At 41.0% G+C, this 19,356-nt stretch overlaps 1 protein-coding gene across 5 annotated transcripts in view; it reads right to left on the minus strand.

Annotated features, from left to right (window-relative positions):
• Positions 1–19,356, minus strand: part of Grhl2 (grainyhead like transcription factor 2) — a 147,677-nt gene that overhangs the window by 46,204 nt on the left and 82,117 nt on the right. For all 5 annotated transcript variants that reach the window (XM_047544898.1, XM_047544889.1, XM_047544907.1 and 2 more), the window contains exon 8: positions 11,544–11,638. In XM_047544898.1, coding sequence (XP_047400854.1) covers positions 11,544–11,638 — 95 coding nt within the window. The remainder of the gene's footprint in view (positions 1–11,543; positions 11,639–19,356) is intronic.

The following is a 19,356-nucleotide window of genomic DNA, read 5'->3' on the forward strand; positions in this document are numbered from 1 at the left end:
ATCCACACACAGTGGTCAAGACTGTCCTAATGAGACATATGTCCAGAGGTTCCAAAAATGTAGAGCAGAACCCTGGTCCTGGGAGATACTAATGAAATACAAACCACATAGATGCTGGGCTCTGAGCAGAGGTCTCATAAATACTGAGGAATGGGAAAGAAAATGAGAGCAACCACAGAGGCCAATGTCAGTTGATGCAGGGGACTTGAGTGACAAGGACTCCTAAGAAAGAATGTGCCAGATCTGATATTCCTATTGACACTCCAGCATAAAAGCATTTTGTCCACGATGGTCACAAAGACAGAAAACACTACCTAGAGCTCCCAGATACTCCTTAATGGCAGAGAAATTTTATTTGATATTCATTCATGCAACAAACATTTGAAAATGCCTTCCAAGTTCCAGAGATTGCCGGCACAGATGTGTCAGGCATGGTTCCTGCAATCATAGAAGTCAGAAATGAGATGTGAGACAGAAATGGGACGGTGCTCTAAAGATGACAATAATTTCATTGAACACTGATCCTTTGGTAAAAATATATAGACATAAAAGTCCTTTTCCAGGAACACTTGCCTTCTTTTATTGTTGTTACTGACAATACAGGGTTATCTTGGCCAGAATGCATAAACACTGTTTTATGTTAGCAAATCAAATGTTCACTCTTCTGAGCTATGCAGTCGTCCTTCACTCTGGACGTCTTGACTCTTTCTTAGAGAACTTCCTGGAGGCGGCTGTAATTCACAGGGTCCTCAATCCAGAAAGAGCCTCCCAGAGCTCCAGCAGCAACCCAGACTCTGTGTGTGTGTGTGTTCCCTTAAAAAGCCTGCCTAGTTCTACAGAAGCCAGAAAAGAAAGTGTTCTGAGGACTATTTCCCAAGCTAATAGATTTCATGGTTGGCTCGCCGATTTAATGATGCATCACTCATGGTGGAGATATATATACTCTGTCAGGCAGCAAGAAATATTCATTGTGGTTTTATCGGCTCCAAGTCTCAACTAAGAGAGCTAGAGTGATGGATCGTGACTGTTTACAAGGGCCACTTAAGTAGACAAAGTCGCTGAAATCACAGATGGCTATTGGCAATATACTACAATAAATAGACTAAATCCTCCTTAGAGGGCCTATAAAAATCAGTTATGCAGTAGAGATGGTCTTTAAAGGTCACATGAGCTACCACAGACTAGACTCCACGGGGAGACACTTGAAATAGTTTCTCTTAATAGAGAAAAGTCCTTGGTTTAAGGCCTAATGGGCTCTCTTTGACTCAAGGCATCCTGATTTCCTAACAAGTAAACAACATGAGACTCTGCCTTCTCTGCTACATTGTGTTGGCAGCTCCTGGTATTAGCCTAACAGGCAGGGATTTTATAAGGGGGTTGGCACTGCAGTCCTCTTGTCTGGCTCCTGGCAGTGAAAGTGCAGTTTCAGGTCCTGATGGCATCAGTCACAGTCTCGCTATGCTGCATGCAAAACCCAAATGGTTGAACTTTAACTGAAGGACTAGGGCTGGAGGTTGGGAAAGCACTGAGGGACATTAACTAAAACCTTGCCTGGGAACAGATGCGCATTAAATTGTTTTATTTTGCAAACCCAACCATGTCCCAGCTCCATGCAGAGTGGGCAAATGTGAGTGCTGATTTCTTGGACATTTATCTACAAAGCACTTGTGTTAGAGAGGCCTAAGGAAAAGGCATGATTTCACTTGCCAAATGTTCATCCAAATGTCAAGCACAGAGAGTTCTTTTCAACTTCAATGGGAATACCGATTATGTAAAAAGCAGACAAATGTCATAAATAATTGATCTGTCACCCAAGTTATGAATGCTGCAGATATGTTCATATAATATTATCAAAACCTCAGTTACTTGTTTTCCTATAATTCTAATAGTACATTTCTTAGAAAAATTAAATCAGATGTATTCAAGTGGATAATAGATACAATTTTATTTTTGTCTTGGGCTCAAAGATTGATTCAGATGGATTATTTCTGAATGTACCAAGATTTTTCCAAAAAAGAGTGGCAGTCTCATGACACTGGACATTTTTTAATAAAATCATTTGTTACATATGAATACCAATTCTTATTTTGCAGTTTCTACCCAGATAAATGAGGTCTCAATAAATCTCAGTTCTGCACTATGTGTATAGAAAGATTTATTAAAATAAATACAAATCAGTGAGCTCTGAAATTGATACATTAACTTGATTATTAGCTCCCAAGATTTTTCTGAGGACTTTCCATTAAAATAAGTGGGTTTACCTTTGATTGATTTGGAAAGCAATTTGAGATTTATTAAAAAAAAAAATCACAACACCCATGATTTTATGTAATGTGTTTATATGCCTCTTTAAATGATTGCATTTTGCATTTTTAAAAATCTTTCTGGTCTAAGACTAAGAAAGGCACGTATTTGTTAATGCCTGGAATTATAAAGAGTTTTTTTCCCCAAGAAATTGCTATCTGTTGGCTTCCAAATTAAGATACAGGTACACATAAAAAGGTCCTGCCCTCAAGGAAAAGAGCTCTGTTCACTCACTGTTCTAGCCACTGATGTGGAATGTATATAATTAGCTATTAAGTAAGATGATCCGGACTACAGTTGCTGTAAGGACTTGAAGAGAAGGAAGAATTCAATAAGGTAGCCAGGGAAGACTACTTGCAAGAGTCTTAAGATAGGAGAGATACAGAGGGAATGAAAATACATGCTGGCTCTGAAAATAGCAAAAGAACCAGACAATAGGGAAGTAGGGTTTCAATTTGGGAGGATAAGAACGGGCCTGAAAGGGCAGAACAGGAGGGAACTGTGCAGGAATTATGCTGCAATCAAACAATGTGCTGCTGAGCCTAAGTGTCTATCCCTGAGGCCAGGAAGGGCAGACAGGTGCAGCCACAGCACCCAACATCCATGTTACAGGTGAGCCCACAAAGTTTCCAACTCAGCAGGCCTGGCTGAGAGACCCTAGCTTTTGCATTTCTAACGATTTACCAAGTTGCCGAAGCTGCTTTTTGAGAACCACACTTTGAAAAATCCCACCCTGCAGCATTTGACTTCCTCAGCCATCTCCTCTTCCAGTTCTTCTCTTTTTTCCCCCTACTCTCTTTACTCACCACCCTTCCTTCTCTGGTTCCTTGTCCTCCACTTTCTCTAAATACAGAACATCTGAAGCCTGGTTTGTGACCCTCTTTTGCTCACATTCCAATTCTCTCCACCAGTCTCATCCTTTGTCCTGATTTCTATAACCCCTCTTGACAATCAAGTCTAACTTCCCTCCTGAGCTCCATGATCCCCTGCTCTTCATGTGCTTTCCAGCCTCTGCATCTTTGGCTACCCCAGTCTCCCAGGCACGTTCCTCCTTCCAACTTACACATGCTTCAATTCTACCCTTAAGACACAGCTTACATGATGCAGCCTTCCTCATGTCTTTCCTGATCCCACAGAAAGGGGACCTCTCTATATGCTGATGAAGTGATGCAATGGGGTGGGGGGAGAGAAAGCAAATCTGGCAAAATATTAACAATGTGTTGATCTAGATGAAGGGTGTAGGATGTTAACTGCATTTGCTATAGGTTTTTTTTTTTTTAATAAAAAGTAGACAAAAAATTTTTAAAATAAATTGAACTTATGTCTCTAGAACTCTCCTAGCATTTTCTCTCCATCAGTCATTGTCCCTTTCTACCTCACATTACAGTTACTTACATCCATGTCTCAATTCTGGGCCTGGACCTAACATGGTCTGAGAGCAGGGATTCTACCAGGCTTGCTTGTCCACAAATCCCTCTGTCCTGGGCTAGTTCCTCATGCTTGCTTCCAAGGAATGAGTATACCCTTGTCAGAGATAATGAAAGAGATAGCATGGCTAGATTTTCCCAACTTCAGAAAGCATGGTGGGAAGAGATCATCCTTTTGAACCAGAGGGCCCAGGGTTGGAATTCCAGCTCTATTATACATTAGCTGCACTACATTAGGTAAGATAGCTAAACTCTCTGGACTTTAAATTCCTCATTAGTTAAATGAAATATCCTACCTACTTAAAAGCATGAATATTGCATAATGTTCATAAAGTGCCTGGCAGAGTGCCTGGTGTATAGTAATTACTGAACAAATATTAGTCATTGTGCACACAAGCACACACCATCATTTTATGAAACCCAAGTCTATAGTCTAATTTTCTGCACAATACAGCAGTTCATACCTGTTAGTTACAGAGCCCTGAATAGAATTCAGGCCAGGAACCATGGATACTCCACATTCTAATAAAAGATCGAATCATTGATATCTTCAGTGAGATGCCTTCCAAAGATTATTCCTTTTATAAATGAATTAACTCCAGCTTTATAGTTTTTCCTGCCATCCATTACCTTATAAAACTGGAACAAAGGCATGGCTTTGTTTAAGTTCAATACCAAAGACTCCAGCAAATGTTTACCTTTCCCTTTTAAAGTTTCCTTCACCCACACCACGCCCCAGCAAACACATAAAACTGCCATTTGCCCTGCTCTGCAGTGTGTAACTCAATCTTTCAGGACTCCTCCCAGGAGCTTCCCCAACCCTATCTTTACTTTTAAAGACCATGGAATATGGCCTATAATATTCTTCAGCCTTCCATAAGGTGATCTGTTAAAAATTGGGTCAACTTAGGCAATCAATTGGGATATAACTTTTTCTTGATTGTTAGTATCTATGAACCCTATTTCATCCTGGACTGTCTTGTAAGCAGAAATAGAACTTGACAGGTAAAGACATCAGATCACTGTGGGTTGTAGGGGTTAAGCAAGATCATGAAGCAATGGGTCCCTCAGGCATATAATCTCCTTTGGGCAATTTCTTGGTTTTCTCTTATAGGCTAAAAATTCATATTTATACAACTTCTCTTCTCCCCTGGTGTCCTGCAACAAAGTTCAATAGAAAGAGAATATTGTCCATTTCAGAGCATCCCTTTGAGAAGCATGGTTCATCAAAACTACCAAAAATATTCTGAAGTGTTGTGATGGGCATTTAGTGGGGGCACAATAAAAATCAATTAAACATTTTAGACCAAAAAAACCAAAATTGCTGGAAAAAAGACAGACCCAGAAAAAAAGTAGGAAGGAAGAGAAATAGCAAATTTGGAACAACATAATGGATACTGAATTTCAAGCCAGCCTTTTAATTAGCATAATATTATTTTTCACTGAAAGAGACTGAATAATTTGCAGTGTATAAGGTTAGAATGCTCATGTTTTCTTTTATTTACCACCTTTTTAGAGGCTATGATCATAGTCCTGCTATTTTCACCATCCTGTCTCTAAGCCAGTAAAATTGGGATTATGAGCAAGGGAGACTGCTTTTCCTGTCCAATAGCAGAACGTGGAGCAAAAAGCTAAGTCTGTCTTGCTGCCCACCAGCAGTACTTTGAGAAGATAATACTGGGAAAAGAAAGGGTCAAATCCTACAGTGAGAAAAGGAAGACACCTGGACTTTACATGGAAAGAGTAAGTCACCCTGTATGACAGCTCCAGTTGCATCTCACAATAAGAAGCTGTCACTGTGTAGTCACCATGACTCAGGCCACATCATGTGCATGCTTAAGTCCAGAGTGCTGTGGGGGCATTAAATCAATTTCATTATCTTCTTTAAGGAGTTCCATAGTCAATCAATACCACACACACACACACACACACACAAACACACACACACATACACACACACATATTCACACATATTCACCCTGCTAAAGAGGGTAAGGCTTCTTAAATAGTCCTCACTCCCATGTCCATTATGGTCAATGACTTGTATGATTTGAACAGGGAACATACCTGGTCAATAAATACAGGTAGGGAGAATCCTGGGCGTTGGAAGTATTGGACGAGCAAGCCATCTCTGCTGGGCCTGGGGTAGTAGGGTGTGAGCATAAGGCAAATAGCTAAGCAGGATGGCCTGATTGAACTGCTTTGTCCATGGAAATGAGACTGACCATTTATTTTCTTTCTTTTTGAACCCAAAGAAATTGTAACCTAGAGATTTCTTGGAGGAGGAAAATTATAGTATGCTTTGATCTAAAGACAAAAAAAAAATCAAATTTTCTTCTGTTGGGCTGGTAACAACATGGGCTCTGGATTTAGAAGGAGCCATCTTTACTTTTGCCTAATCTTGTAGGGTCTGGGATATCAAAGGTCCTTATAGAAAGGAATCGGAATCTGAGGTGAAAGGAATACTATGTGACAACTCTTAGCCTCTCTGCTCCGCTCTCCACCCCAACCAAGTCTCAACCTGCCCAACCCCAATCTTGCCACAAACATTTATTAACAGAGAAGAAAACATATGCCTTTTTTGTGTCTTTGGCCCTCTATAGAATGACAATAATTTCTTGTCTGAAAGATTCTCTCCCAGCTCCCAAATACAGAAAGAATGTTCTCCAATGATCTAACAAAATGGAGGCCAGGGCAAGCCAACTGCCCAGCAGCTTAGCAGGAAGGGTGGACAGAGAGCAGGGTAGACCTCATCACACAGGAGGCAGCCACTCTGCTCCTGCAAGCAAAGGTGCTGGACTAGAAAGTAGCAAAGAGTGGCCCACAGAGACAGTTTCTTACCATCTACTCATCTGACCAGTTTCTCACAAAGGCACAGGTATAGCAAGAGGGCGTGGTAGTTGGTTTGTCTTCTTGATTATGTAGTGGGGATGGTAGAGACAGGGGAGAAAGATTTTCACTGAATCGAGACCATTCCAAAATGGTTAGATGCAGAACAATCAAAAAGAGAGTCATGGAAAGAAGTTTCCTTCATGCTAAGGAATTTATAAACTGTGGGAAGACCAAAGCCTAGAAATGGGGGGAAATTAGTACAGTGCATGGGTGAAAAGACACCAAAAGGAAACTTAGCCCTCCTTGTTGGTACAAGGCACCAAGTAGCACCTGAATGCTCGTGTCTTCCTCCTGTGTCCCATGGGAGAGGATTTGCTAGCACACTGGGTTGGGTTAATCTTGAAATCATTGTGACCAGAGAAAATAGCATTGGATGAAAATAGGGGCCTGGTTTCAAGACTGTCCTTAGAAACCTGGGAGAAAGGGAAGCCCATGATCAGGACTGACTTCGCTCCTGCTTGGGGGATGACATCATTGCTGGAGAAAGGTAGTGCTCGCTCCCAGGACTCTGAGCTCGCTGCTCACCAATTACTCAGTGGGGTCTTGTGTGGGAATTCCTCATCGTGAGGATGGGTGATTGCCAAAGCTAGTTTTCGGGTACTTGTGTTTGACGAAGGGGAGAAAGTAAAATGAAAACATCCTTGTAAATGGGAGTCACGTGAAAGAAGGAAGCACAGAAGTCCTCCCATTAGAATCACGTGGAAGGGTCCTCCTTCCTGCTTCCCACGACTTTATGGCTCAGCAAACTGAAGCCGGGAGACAGGAGGTCAAATGGCAGCTACTCCAGTGCTAGGACTCGACTTGGGGCATCTGAACCCCATTTCAGATGCTCTTTCTGCTGCATTGCCCTGGACCATTCCCGGCCAGTTTCCAGGTTGTTAAGTGTGGACACTCAGAGCCACACCCACCTAGAGAGCAGTGACACCAGTCACGTTACCTAGACTTCCAGACTGCACAGATCCCAAGGGGGAAGCAGGGCCTGTGGGAGAGTAAGTTGGCTGCTTGTGTCATCATGTAGAAAGACGCTGGAGCAACCAGCAAAACCGGTTCTGGGTGGAAGAACCCTGCAATAGCAATTCTGCCAGAATCCGGCTGCAGTTGACACCCTGGAAGTCTGGGAATGATCCCCAAACCTCGCTGTGACTAATACTTCTGACACCTTCCCCGGCCAGATACTATTCATACAATTAAATTACGCTGAATGATTAACATTTCATACACTCTCCTTTCTTCCGTTTGTGCGCGAGGAGAGAGAAAACTTGTAAGTCAGTCACAAAAGAAACAAGTGGAAGTGTGCCCTGGAAAACTCTATGACGTTATCACCAGGTCTCGACTGTACATATGTGGCAAGAATATCAAATGGTGGACTTTTTTTTTTTTTAAATAAAGTCATCAAAATGAGAATATCCAAATAAAAGCTCTCCTTCAGGTGCTCATCTTGGGAAAATGCAGTTTTCTCAAGCGATACTGTTGTCGCTCTAGGTCCACGAGTAGCATCTCTTCTGTCACTGCCTGCTCAAATTGGTTTACAAAACCTCGAGCAAAGAAAAACAATGACGACAACAAAACTCGGATATCTTCCAGCCTGTGGATATGTCTTCACAAGTGGATCGATTTTACTTCTGGTGTTTTTTAAAACACCTTCAGAGGTCAACATTTATGACTTTGGTAGGCATTCAAAAGGATATTGTGGCATCTCCCTCGAACCACAGTGACAGGAGTCTGCCTCTGGTCTGCTGTCACTCGCTGTGTGCACTAAGGACCATCAAGGGAACCAGGGACTGCCTGCTGGTGGGGCGCCTCACCCCTTTCCTCTGAACCTCCCCCAACACTGAAAGCCAGTGAAGACCCAAGCTGTATACCAGCTGTCTGGAGGTGATGTGATTGAGCATGAAGACTCAAATGTCCAACAGAGTCAGGCAGGGAAACTTCTAGAATAAAGAAGTCTAAAAAAGCAATATAGAGCAGCCAGTACCAATGAGGGCCATGAAGACCACTCTCCTTGAAAACACTCTGGCCAGAATCTTTAATTACCAAATTACTAGACGCAGTGACCTGGATTTTTTTAAAAAAATTTTTCCTTATTATTAAATGTGGGCAAAATGTTAAAATTTGAAACATAAGTACATAAACATATAACATACCCACATTTGTTCTGTGGTCCACACAAAGGCTGAGGTTGTGAGTTTGTGTCCTTTGACCACACAAGCCAAAAATTCATGTGACACTGAATGGGACCCCAGTCTTGAAAACTACAAAGAATCCTGGGCGGATGTCATCAATAGGAATTTAAAAGTAAAACATAACTGCTCCTGAAAAGAAGTCTATAATATGGAAATTACGAATGGTTCCCTGTGAGAGGGAGACTTTTTATTTTTCCTAGTACTGCAGATTGAACCCAGGAGAGGTCTATCACTGGCTATATTCCCCAGTTCTTTTTATTTTTTGAGACAAGATCTTAATTTGTCCAGGCTGGCCTCACACTTGTGATCCTTCTGCCTCAGCCTCCTGAGTGGCTGGGATTACAATGTGCGCCACTGTGCCAGGCTGAGGGACACCTTCTGCTTGCTTTGTTCAAAAATCTTTTTTTGAACCACCATCCTATTTTAGTTTTTTGCAGCCTCTTTATTACAAAATCAATAATACCTTAAAGAAGTGCCTTAGGCTCTGCAGATTTTAAAAAACCCTCTCAGCCTTCCTCATGAAGTAGATTTAACTATTATGGCTTTCTTTAAAAGCTCTTCATTAGTTTGGAGAAAACCATTGGGAACTATGCTTTATTACTTATTGACTAACCCAGATCTCATACAATTGCAGCAGCCAAGTAACAGTCACTTAAAATAGACATTAAAGAAATAAAACAAATTTTGCTACAATAACGATTATAAAATATCCTTTAATGTCATCTGTCAGAGCATATGTGAGCTTAAACTTGAACATCTGGAACAACATGCACACATACACACATGTACACACATATTTAGACAAGAAAGAGCTCCTGCCCATGGCCAATGAGGGATATAGAATGAACTGGACCAAAAGACCAACTTGAGCCCAAACCAGCTATCTCACGGGCTTACCTCAGAGCTGTCCCTTCCAGCTTAGGTATTTTCTTCAGAAGGTCCCTACTGACATGTAACACTTAACACATTCCCCTACTAGCACCACTTATCACACTGCACGACAACGAAAAGGGTGTTGATGTTGACACGCACATTCAGAGCTTGCTCTAACACTGACAAGATACTTCCAGCGACATGATCGCAGTGTCTTCCCAGTGACCCTGAGGTGGCCCTGACTCCCTGGCTCACACTACCAGACGGTGTGGCTCCCTTGCCTCCCTCCCAGAGCACTGGATCCCCTTGCATCCCACCCTCGGCATGATGCTTGGCGCAGCAGAGAGGTTTGGAAATGTCTGTCTTGAATGCAGGAATGGAGACCCAGAGAATGTCAACGACGTGCTAAGGATTCTGGTCCCTTCTCCAAGTGTGCTGTCACAGACTGCCTCCTGCCTGTCTCGCTTCCAAGAGAATGGGCACGAAGAAAAAGAGCAGGCACTGGCTGCAGTGAGTAGGGGTTGGACAGGAAGCCAGGTGCAGACAGACTTGCACAAGGCCAGAGGCAGAGTTCCTGGGAAGGGAACTTTAAATCTGCAGATGTAAAGGGGCAGGGACAACCGTGCTCAGGCAGCCAAGGATGTTCATACAGGACTGAGAACACATGGGAATGCCCAGTGCAGGGGCCATGGGCCTCACATACCCACTTTCTCTGCACTTCTGGCAGAGACCGTGGCAAGGTCTGCTTCCTTCCCCGGGAGGCCCTGATCCCCTGGAAGATTCTCAAGGCTGTGCTGACATTCTGTCACTGTGTGCCCATTTGGGTCACCTTTCTTGGGCGGACAGCCAATTTCACCTACATTGTTTTATACATGAGTGAAATGAGACACTGAGCGATTCATCTTCTTCTGGAAGTCATGCTGCAAACTCCCAGCCAGTTTCCTTTCTCACCCAGCCTGCCCCTGCCCGAGGACAATACAGCATTGACAGGAGTTGTTGACATTGACCTTCTCGTGAGTTTGAAGACAAAGTCTTCTCACACTCACCTAGGTGGTACCTAACTGAAGCAGAAAACATGCTTAGGTTTCATCCGGAACTTTCCCTTAAGTACAAAACAAGGATGAAGGATCAGAAAAGCTAAGGCACTCAGAAAGAAGAGTGGGCATGGCAGAAGGGTTTGGAACATTCATAAAATCAGAGACTTGGGGCTGGAAAGCAAGCGTGGGTATCAGTGAGTCCACTTTCTTATCCACAATGGGCAATGGTGGGCGTCTGTCCTTGGGGTACTTCTGGCTGCCAAGATATTACCCTTGTGCTTCTTAACCACATTGGTCCCCAGAGGAATAGACAAAGGTCAAGCAGTCAGCAAAAGAGGTGGTGAAATTCATGGTGGTGGCACCCAGTCAGCGAAGCCACAGCCCTCAGCCCTGCTTCCTGCACCCCTCCCTTTCCCGGCCTAAGCCATTAAGACAGTAGCTCCGGGCCCTGCCCTGCCTCAGGGGGTTGCACCAAAAGGCCTGGGATGGGTGTTTGGGGGTTCTGAGGAAAGGTTTCCTGGCCTACCCCCGCCAGTTCCAGGTTCTCAGATGGAGCATGTGTCCTGAAGGACCTGGGAGAGTGTCACCTTGGCGCATCACCATCTCCAGACACCACAGAGCAGAAGCACAGTCCCCCGTCTCCCCTCACCCCAAAATCAGCACTGAACAGTACATAACTGAAAATGTGTAACCTCAGGAAAAAGACAATAGGTTCATTCCCTTTTTTTCTGGCTCCGGTTAATAGGAAGCTACCTGTAGAGGGTTTGGAAAAAGAATCTTCTGAATTGAAAAGCCTGAAGGATGAACCCTCGCTAGTGTTCACTCACCTTGGCCTCTTCGTTCACGTCCCAGGTAAAGGAGACAGCATTATAGGCGATCTCTTCGATGTTGCCAATGGTATTAAAGCTCTCCTTGTAATCAGCTGTAACAGTAAAGAAGAAAAAGGTTTCAGAGAGTAAGAATTACTTGGTGGTATGTGTTTTCCAAAGGAAAAATTTAAAGTTTGTCTATTTTTCTGGCTATCTCTATGGCAACAGTTAAGGATAGGAACTTATTGATATTCTTTGGTTAATATTTACTCAATAAGAACATAAGAACGTAAACACGCTCCTCTATTAAAAGAGAAAATCTAAGTGAAGCAATGTCTTTATCTAATTTATCAGTTTCATTTCACTCTAGGTTTAAAAATTATTTAGGTGCACTTCCCTCCTGAGTCCTACTTACTTTCCTTCCTATACTCTTTCCTATCACTGCATTTTGCTAGTAGTGCCACCGTATTCCTCAGGAGTTTTTTATAAAATGGAATATTCCGTATATCAGTCAGGCACTGTCAACCAGGACTTTAGCAAAGAGATTGCAGGAAACTTCAATCTGCAAAACTTTTGTGTGTGTGTGTGTGTGTGTGTGTGTGTGTGTGTGTGTGTGTATGTGTGTGTGTGTACTGGGGATCAAACCCAGGGCCTCACACGTGCTAAGCACAAAGACTACAATTGACCTGCACCTCCCGTCCAAAGGAAAACACTTTTTGGACTCAGGTATGGAGAGCTGAGTTCATAATACTCAGTTCACCATCAATGGCTGACCATTCAAGGCCTTCTCTTACTGTATTGCTTTAGTTATGTAAAGAAAGAAATCTTCCCGCTGGCTGCAGTGGCACATGCCAGTAATCCTAGCAGTTCTGGAGGCTGAGGCAGGAGGATCTTGAGTTCAAAACCAGTCTCAGCAATTTAGCAAGGATCTAAACAACTCAGTGAGATGCCGTCTCTAAATAAAGTATAAAAAGGGGTGGGGATGTGGCTTAGTGTAAGTGTCCCTGAGTTCAATCCCCAGTTCCAAAAAAAGGAAAAAAAAAAAAAAAAAAAAAAAAAAAAAAAGGAAGAGAAAGAAGAAGAAGAAGAAGAAGAAGAAGAAGAAATAATCATCCCCATTAACACCTCTCCTACAAACACAAAAGCTATCAATGTGGTTGACAGGCATTCTTATGAAACATGTTAGATTGGCTTGCTTGTATATGTAACTTAATTGTTGATAAGTTGTGTTATGTTATGGCTAGGGCTGCCAGCTTTAGCAAATATTTGGGATATACTTATCCTTAAAAAAAGTCCTAGCTCTTTTTATCAAACCACAAATTTAACTGGGCACCCCGTACCTTATGTGGCAGTCCTGACTGTGAACCTCTTCAGAACTGACCACATTGCAGGTTGCAAATCTATTTCTAACTGTGACTGCAGAGAACAATATAGTGACCACCAGTCATGGTTTATTTATTCCCTTCCTCCAGAGATGGGCCCTTCCCTAGTCTCTACTCTCGCAGAAAACAATGCAAGAAAAGTCCTTATTCCTGGGAACGGAATTCATGACTGACCTTAGAAAAACCTACCAACTATGCCCTCCAGAATGACCCTCCAGACTCTCTCCAAAATGGGTTGTCCAATTTAACCTCACCCCAGAATTCTCTTTCCCTTTCTTTAGCCGATCTGATGGGTATCGAGTGGAATCCCCTTGATGTTATATTTGAATTTCTTCTGGTGGGGCCAAGCAGCTCCTCACACAAGCTAACCAATCAAGTTCTCCTGTAAACTGCTCACTCCTGTTGTTTGTCCGTATTCGCAATCACCTCCCCTAGTAAAACTACATAAATTTACTCTTTTCTTTTTTTATTTTTTTACCTGAGGATTGAACCCAGGGGTTCACTAAGCTACATCCCCTGGTCTTTTAAAATTGTTTTAATTTTGAGACAGTGTCTTGCTAAATTGCTGAGGCTAGCTTTGAATTTGCAATCCTCCTGCCTCAGCCTCCTGAACCACTGGGATTACGGGCATGTGCCACCACGCTTAGCCAAATCTTTACATTTTAAACAAAGAACAAAAACTTAAATTATAAAAGCATGTGTGTTCACCATAAAAAAGTCAAAAGCTATGAACAAGTAAGAAAAATACTTCAAAGCAACCACAATGTACTCATTCACAATAACCACTATGTACATTATCTTTCCTATCTTTCTCTTTTTCTTCAAAACATTTCTTTTACATAATATTTTCACAATTATTTTTTAATTTGCTTGGTGTCATTCTTGTTACTTAGCACATCTTTACCATGTTGCCATGTTAATAAACTGTTGTAAAACTACTGTTAAGGCATCTGTAGCAATGAGAGAAATGCAAATTAAAACTACACAGAAATCTCACTCCAGTCAGAATGGCAACTATCAAGAATACAAGTAACAATAAATGTTGGTGAGGATGTGAGGAAAAACGTACACTCATTGCTAGTGGGACTGCAGATTGTTGCAACCACTCTGGAAAGCAGTATGGAGATTCCTCAGAAAACTGGGAATGGAACCAACATTTGACTCAGCTATCCCACTCCTCGGTTTATACCCAAAGAACTTAAAATCAGCATACTACAGTGACACTGCCACATCAATGTTTATAGCAGCTCAATTCACATTAGCTAAACTATGGAACAAGCCTAGGTACCCTTCAACAGATTAATGAATAAAGAATAATGTGGTATATACACACAATGGAATATTGCTCAGTCATAAAGAAGGATGAAATTATGGCACTTGCCACTAAATGGATGGAACTGGAGAATATCATGCTAAGTGAAATAAGTCAATCCCAAAGAACCAAAGGCTGAATGTTTTCTCTGATATGTGGATGCTAACTCACAATAAGGGGATGGGATAGGGAAGAATAGAAGTACTTTGGATTAGACAAAGGGGAATAAAGGGAAGGGAAGAGGAATGGGAATAGAAAAGAAAATAGAATGAATAGAACATTACTTTCCTATATTCATATATGATTACACCTTCAATGTAATTCTACATCATGTACAACCAGAAAAATGAGAAGTTATACTCCATATATGCATAATATGTCACCATACATTCTACTATCATGTATAACTAATAAGAACAAATAAAAATTATTTGAAAAAAAAGGGCTAGGTACCATCACATTAGATCTGTGTCACAACTTAATTTTGCTCTTGTTGGTCATTAGATGATATAGCACTTTGCTATCTCTAATACCATTTTATTTAATTATATTTACAGCTAAAAACTTACATATACTTAATTATATTTTATTAAGATATATTCTCAGGAACTGGGGGTATAACTCAGAGGTAGAGCACCTTAGGTTCGATCTCCTGGATCAAAAAATAAATAAATAAAACAAAAACAATAATGACAACAACAACAAAGAGATATTCTCAGAAGTGAAATAGGCCAGAGAGCAATATATTCTTAGGACTTATTGATTGTATCTAATTGTTCCTGAAAAGGTTGAAACAGCTAACATTCACAGTAACAGTATCCTCTTTCCTCACACTGTGTCTTTCTAAATTGACATGCAAAACCTGCCACCTTATTATTTTAATCTGTAATTCCTTGATTGCTAAAGAGGTTGCACAGTCTTTCATTTGGCTTCTGGCTGTTTGTATTTCTTTTTATCTTTCTCTTTGTTTTTAAAATATATTCACTTGCAACAGTTTCCATTTCTATTCTTTGCCCACTTTTCTCTTAAAATATTCAAATTTTCTTACCGGTTTTAAAATAAATATTTAAAGCTAAAAGAGAAAACAGAAAGCAAAGAAAAACAGTTTTATAGCCTACAAACTTAGATGATGCTGTTTATGACTCTACCTGGGATAATTTTAAATGCAAACCTGTGCTTTCAGCCAGCCAACAAGCTCTTGAAATTATGAAGAAGTAGACCACTGAATTTGAATAAGAAATTGAATTCCTTGATTCTTTATAACAGGTTTAAAAGATTGTGTTACAATTTTGTTTGAGTTTTTGGTCAACATTTTTAAAAACAGTTTATAGGTCAACTGTAAATACGAAAGCAAATGAGGTATCTAGAAACTAAGACAAACCAAGGTACTTAGGTCAAATACCTATTCTAGATCTCAGGAGCTGTTTGATAGTTTACAGGGTTTCATTTTTTCATAACTTCTCTGAGAGTTTTATTTTTTCATAACTTCTCTAACTGAAAGTTTTCTTCCCTAAAAAAATGTGTCACTAAAGAATGACTTTACAACATTTGCCAGTAAATGGACGGATCTGGAGGATATTGTGCTAAGCGAAATAAGCCAATCCCCCCAACCAAAGGTCGAATGTTTTTGCTGATATGTGGAAGCTAAACCACAATAAAGGGGAAGAAGAGAAGTTCAATAGATTAGATAATGGGGAATGAAGGGAAGGGAGGGAGAATAGGAATAGGAAAGACAGTGGAATGAATCTAACATAATTTTCCTATGCACACATATGAAAATACCTAAGTGAAACTCACCATGGTGCCAGCCCATAAGAATTGGGTCCTTATTAGAATAAGATGTATCCTACACATATATTATTTTATCAAAATGGATTCTATTGTCATCTGCAACTAAGAAAAACCAATACAATAATTTTTTTTAAGTGTGTCACTTGAAAATAGTAAAAAATTTAAAAACAAGTGTAATAAACACATGAACAAAACCCTTTCTGGGTCTCTTAATCCTACACAGGTTGCCTCTCTTAGTCAATCAACAGATGTAACAAATGCTCACACACCCCTGCTCTGTTCCATGCCATGTCCTCAGATGGAGGGACAGCAGAGAACAGGACTAGGTCATGAATAGTGTGACTCTTTCAGTCCAAAGGGAGCCAGAATATAAACAAGTAAATACATAAATGAACAAGACAATTAGACAAACACCCTTAATATGCTTTTTTATGCCCCTACAAAAGGGTGGATAAGAATATTTTTTATCATTTAAGATGCACCCCATAAATGTGTGAAATTCAAGAATGCACACATGGATCTATAGATGTTCTAAACAAAAATATATAACTTCTCTGAAGCCTTAGAGGAGAAACGTCTGTGCATTGCTACCCTCCATTTCTCATGTCTACAATGGGGATGGTCGGACTACGCGAGGTTGCTCTCTCCATACGCGCGTCCGTCCAGGCAATAGCATGCTACGAGCTGCGTCTCCTGTTTCTGGAAGCTGTGTTCATATCCTATGGTAAGTGTTGTTTGTTTCAGGGTTTATGACCTATGGGGTAGGAATAGAAACTCAGCAACCGGGGTTAAGCCTTCCTTGACTAGTTTCCTCAGGAAAGTTTCTCAAGCTCAAATTTTGCAAATATTGACAGTCACAACCAGGAGAAGGTCCTGCTGCTCTATTAGTTTCCCAGAGCTACCATCGCAGATGGTCACAAATCTTGTGGCTTAAAACAACAGAAATGTACTCCCACTCAGGTCTGGAAGCTGGAAGTTTGAAATCAAGGTGTCAGGAGTGTCGTCGGTGCCTTCTGGAGGCCCTGCTTCTGGAGGATAATCTGCTGGGTGCCTCCCTAGCTTCTGATGGTGGCCAGCAAGCCTTCCTGCTCAGTGACGTGCTACGCGGTCGCTCAGTCTCTGCCTGTCTTCACAGGGTGTTCTCTTCTGCATTGCTGAATGCATTTCCCCTTCTCTTCTAAGGACCTGTCATTAGATTTTGCATGATCTCATCTTAAGTCTCTTAACTAATTATATCTGCAAAGACCTTTTTCCAAAATTAGGTCTTGTTTACAAGTTTGGGAAGTTGGGCCATGGACATATAATTTTTGAGAGTCTCCATTCAATGTCTTAAAAGAGATTCCTTCCTATATTCCTTCCTAAGAATCATGAGTCAGCCTGGGGAGATAGCTCAGTCGGTAGAGTGCTTGCCTTGCAAGCACAAGGCCCTGGGTTCGATCCCCAGCACCCAAAAAAAAAAAAAAAAGAATCATGATTCGAGTGAATGGCTTGCTCTTGCACAAGAACCACTATAGGTTGAAAAATAATCACCCCACTTGAAAGGAATTATAAATCACATCATGTGAACTTATTAAATTTTGAATCAAATTTCTCTAAAAAATTAATAAGGCAATATTAAAAACTACATTTTTGATACTGGTTTGTAAACATAATTCCGATATCTATTTGGTGAGGATGGAAATATAAGTAGGAAATTTGCTTAGGTATTTCTAAAACAAACATGATGAGGCAAAATTATTCTTGACTATAACAAGCGTTTTTTTTTTTTTTTTTTTTAATTATGTCAACTGACTTAAGAAGGTAGTTTTTATACACATCAGCCTGCCCAGCAGGATCACCAGAGCAACTCTGGCAATAACTGGTGTGACAGATTTCATGTCACCTAGGCCCCACTGAAGTTGTGATTACATTTCTTCATTCACAGGTCTTCCCTCTTTCACCTCACTTCTTTAAAGCTGCTTTAATCTGCACTGTACAGATAAATACATATTCATAAAACTTGCATTAATGTTAGAAAGAAGGATGAGGTTGGAAAAGTGACATGTGAAAGCATTTGGAAGTTTGTATCGACACTAGCTATGTACCTGTGTCCTTGACTTAGCCTCTATTACAGTAGTCTAAATACTGTATTCTAGGTGAACACGGAAGCATGGGAAATAAATGAACTCTTACAAGGTTGTTCTTGCCACATGTAAATAAGTTCTTGATTTTTCTTTTCCCTAATGCTTCTTGCCCATTCAAAAAAAAAAAAAAAGAGAGGGATGATGAAGATAGTTCTTATTAATCTTGGTAATTTACACACAAGTGAACAATCCTAAAGTACACACCCAGCTTGAAGTATAAAAAGAATGAAACCATAGACACAGGAGTACGCCTAATAAAGTTAAGAATAAAGTTGATCTCATTGTTAATGTCATGCTGCAATAGGACCCAAATCTCCAAGTCATATCTAAGGCTGTGCTGTTGATAGGTTAGAGTACAGGAATGCACATCTCTGCAGTCTCCAGAGCCTGTCAGGATGAACCAAAGTAGAAAGGATGTTTCTGGATTCCCAGAGCTGACAAGCTTGTGTGTAACAAGAAGTACTCTCTAACAGTGCTTCTCAATGTTGGGGTACATCAGGATCACTTAGAGGACTTTAGTAAAATGCAGATATCCAAGCCACCCCAGAGATTCTGACTCAGTTGATTTGGAATATGGCCAAGAATGTGTACTTCTAGTAGGTTCCCAGGAAAGGCCACTGCAGCTGATCCGGGAACCACACTTCAGGTAACAATGGTTCTACATTTTGGTAAATTTGGTTCTACTGGAAAAAAAAAAAAAAAAAAAAAAAACTGGATCCTTTGGGTACATTTGGTTCATTCCAAATACAGTCTTATAAAGTACTATATCTGTCATTGAGGTCCTTTATCAATGAAGGTCATGTGACAGATTGTTCTTCTCAAAAGGCCTTCCCTCTTGATGAACACAAACACCACATATAGAGGACCAGACAGTTACTTACACAGGGAGACTCAGGCACTACTCACTCCAGGATGTGTCTGTCCTCCTGCCTGCCATCCAGAAATACCATTCCTTCAGATAAAGGCACTGTCATCTCCTGGTATTAAAATGTCAATGATCTTGGAATAAGAACTGTCCCAATCAAGAACTTACTGTCCATCCCATGCCTATGCCAAGCCTTTTGCCAACATGAGACCTTTGACCTGATCCAACCTTTGCAACCACTCCATGAGGTAGGAGTCTGAACCCTCCTGCAGCGGAGGTAAGCTGCCTGTGGAACATCACATAGCTGGTAACAAGCCAATCTGTGCTTTGAATCCGCATCTGTTTGATGCCAAAGGCC

This window comes from Sciurus carolinensis, chromosome 1, assembly GCF_902686445.1.
Source record: "Sciurus carolinensis chromosome 1, mSciCar1.2, whole genome shotgun sequence".
Lineage (NCBI taxonomy): Eukaryota > Metazoa > Chordata > Mammalia > Rodentia > Sciuridae > Sciurus > Sciurus carolinensis.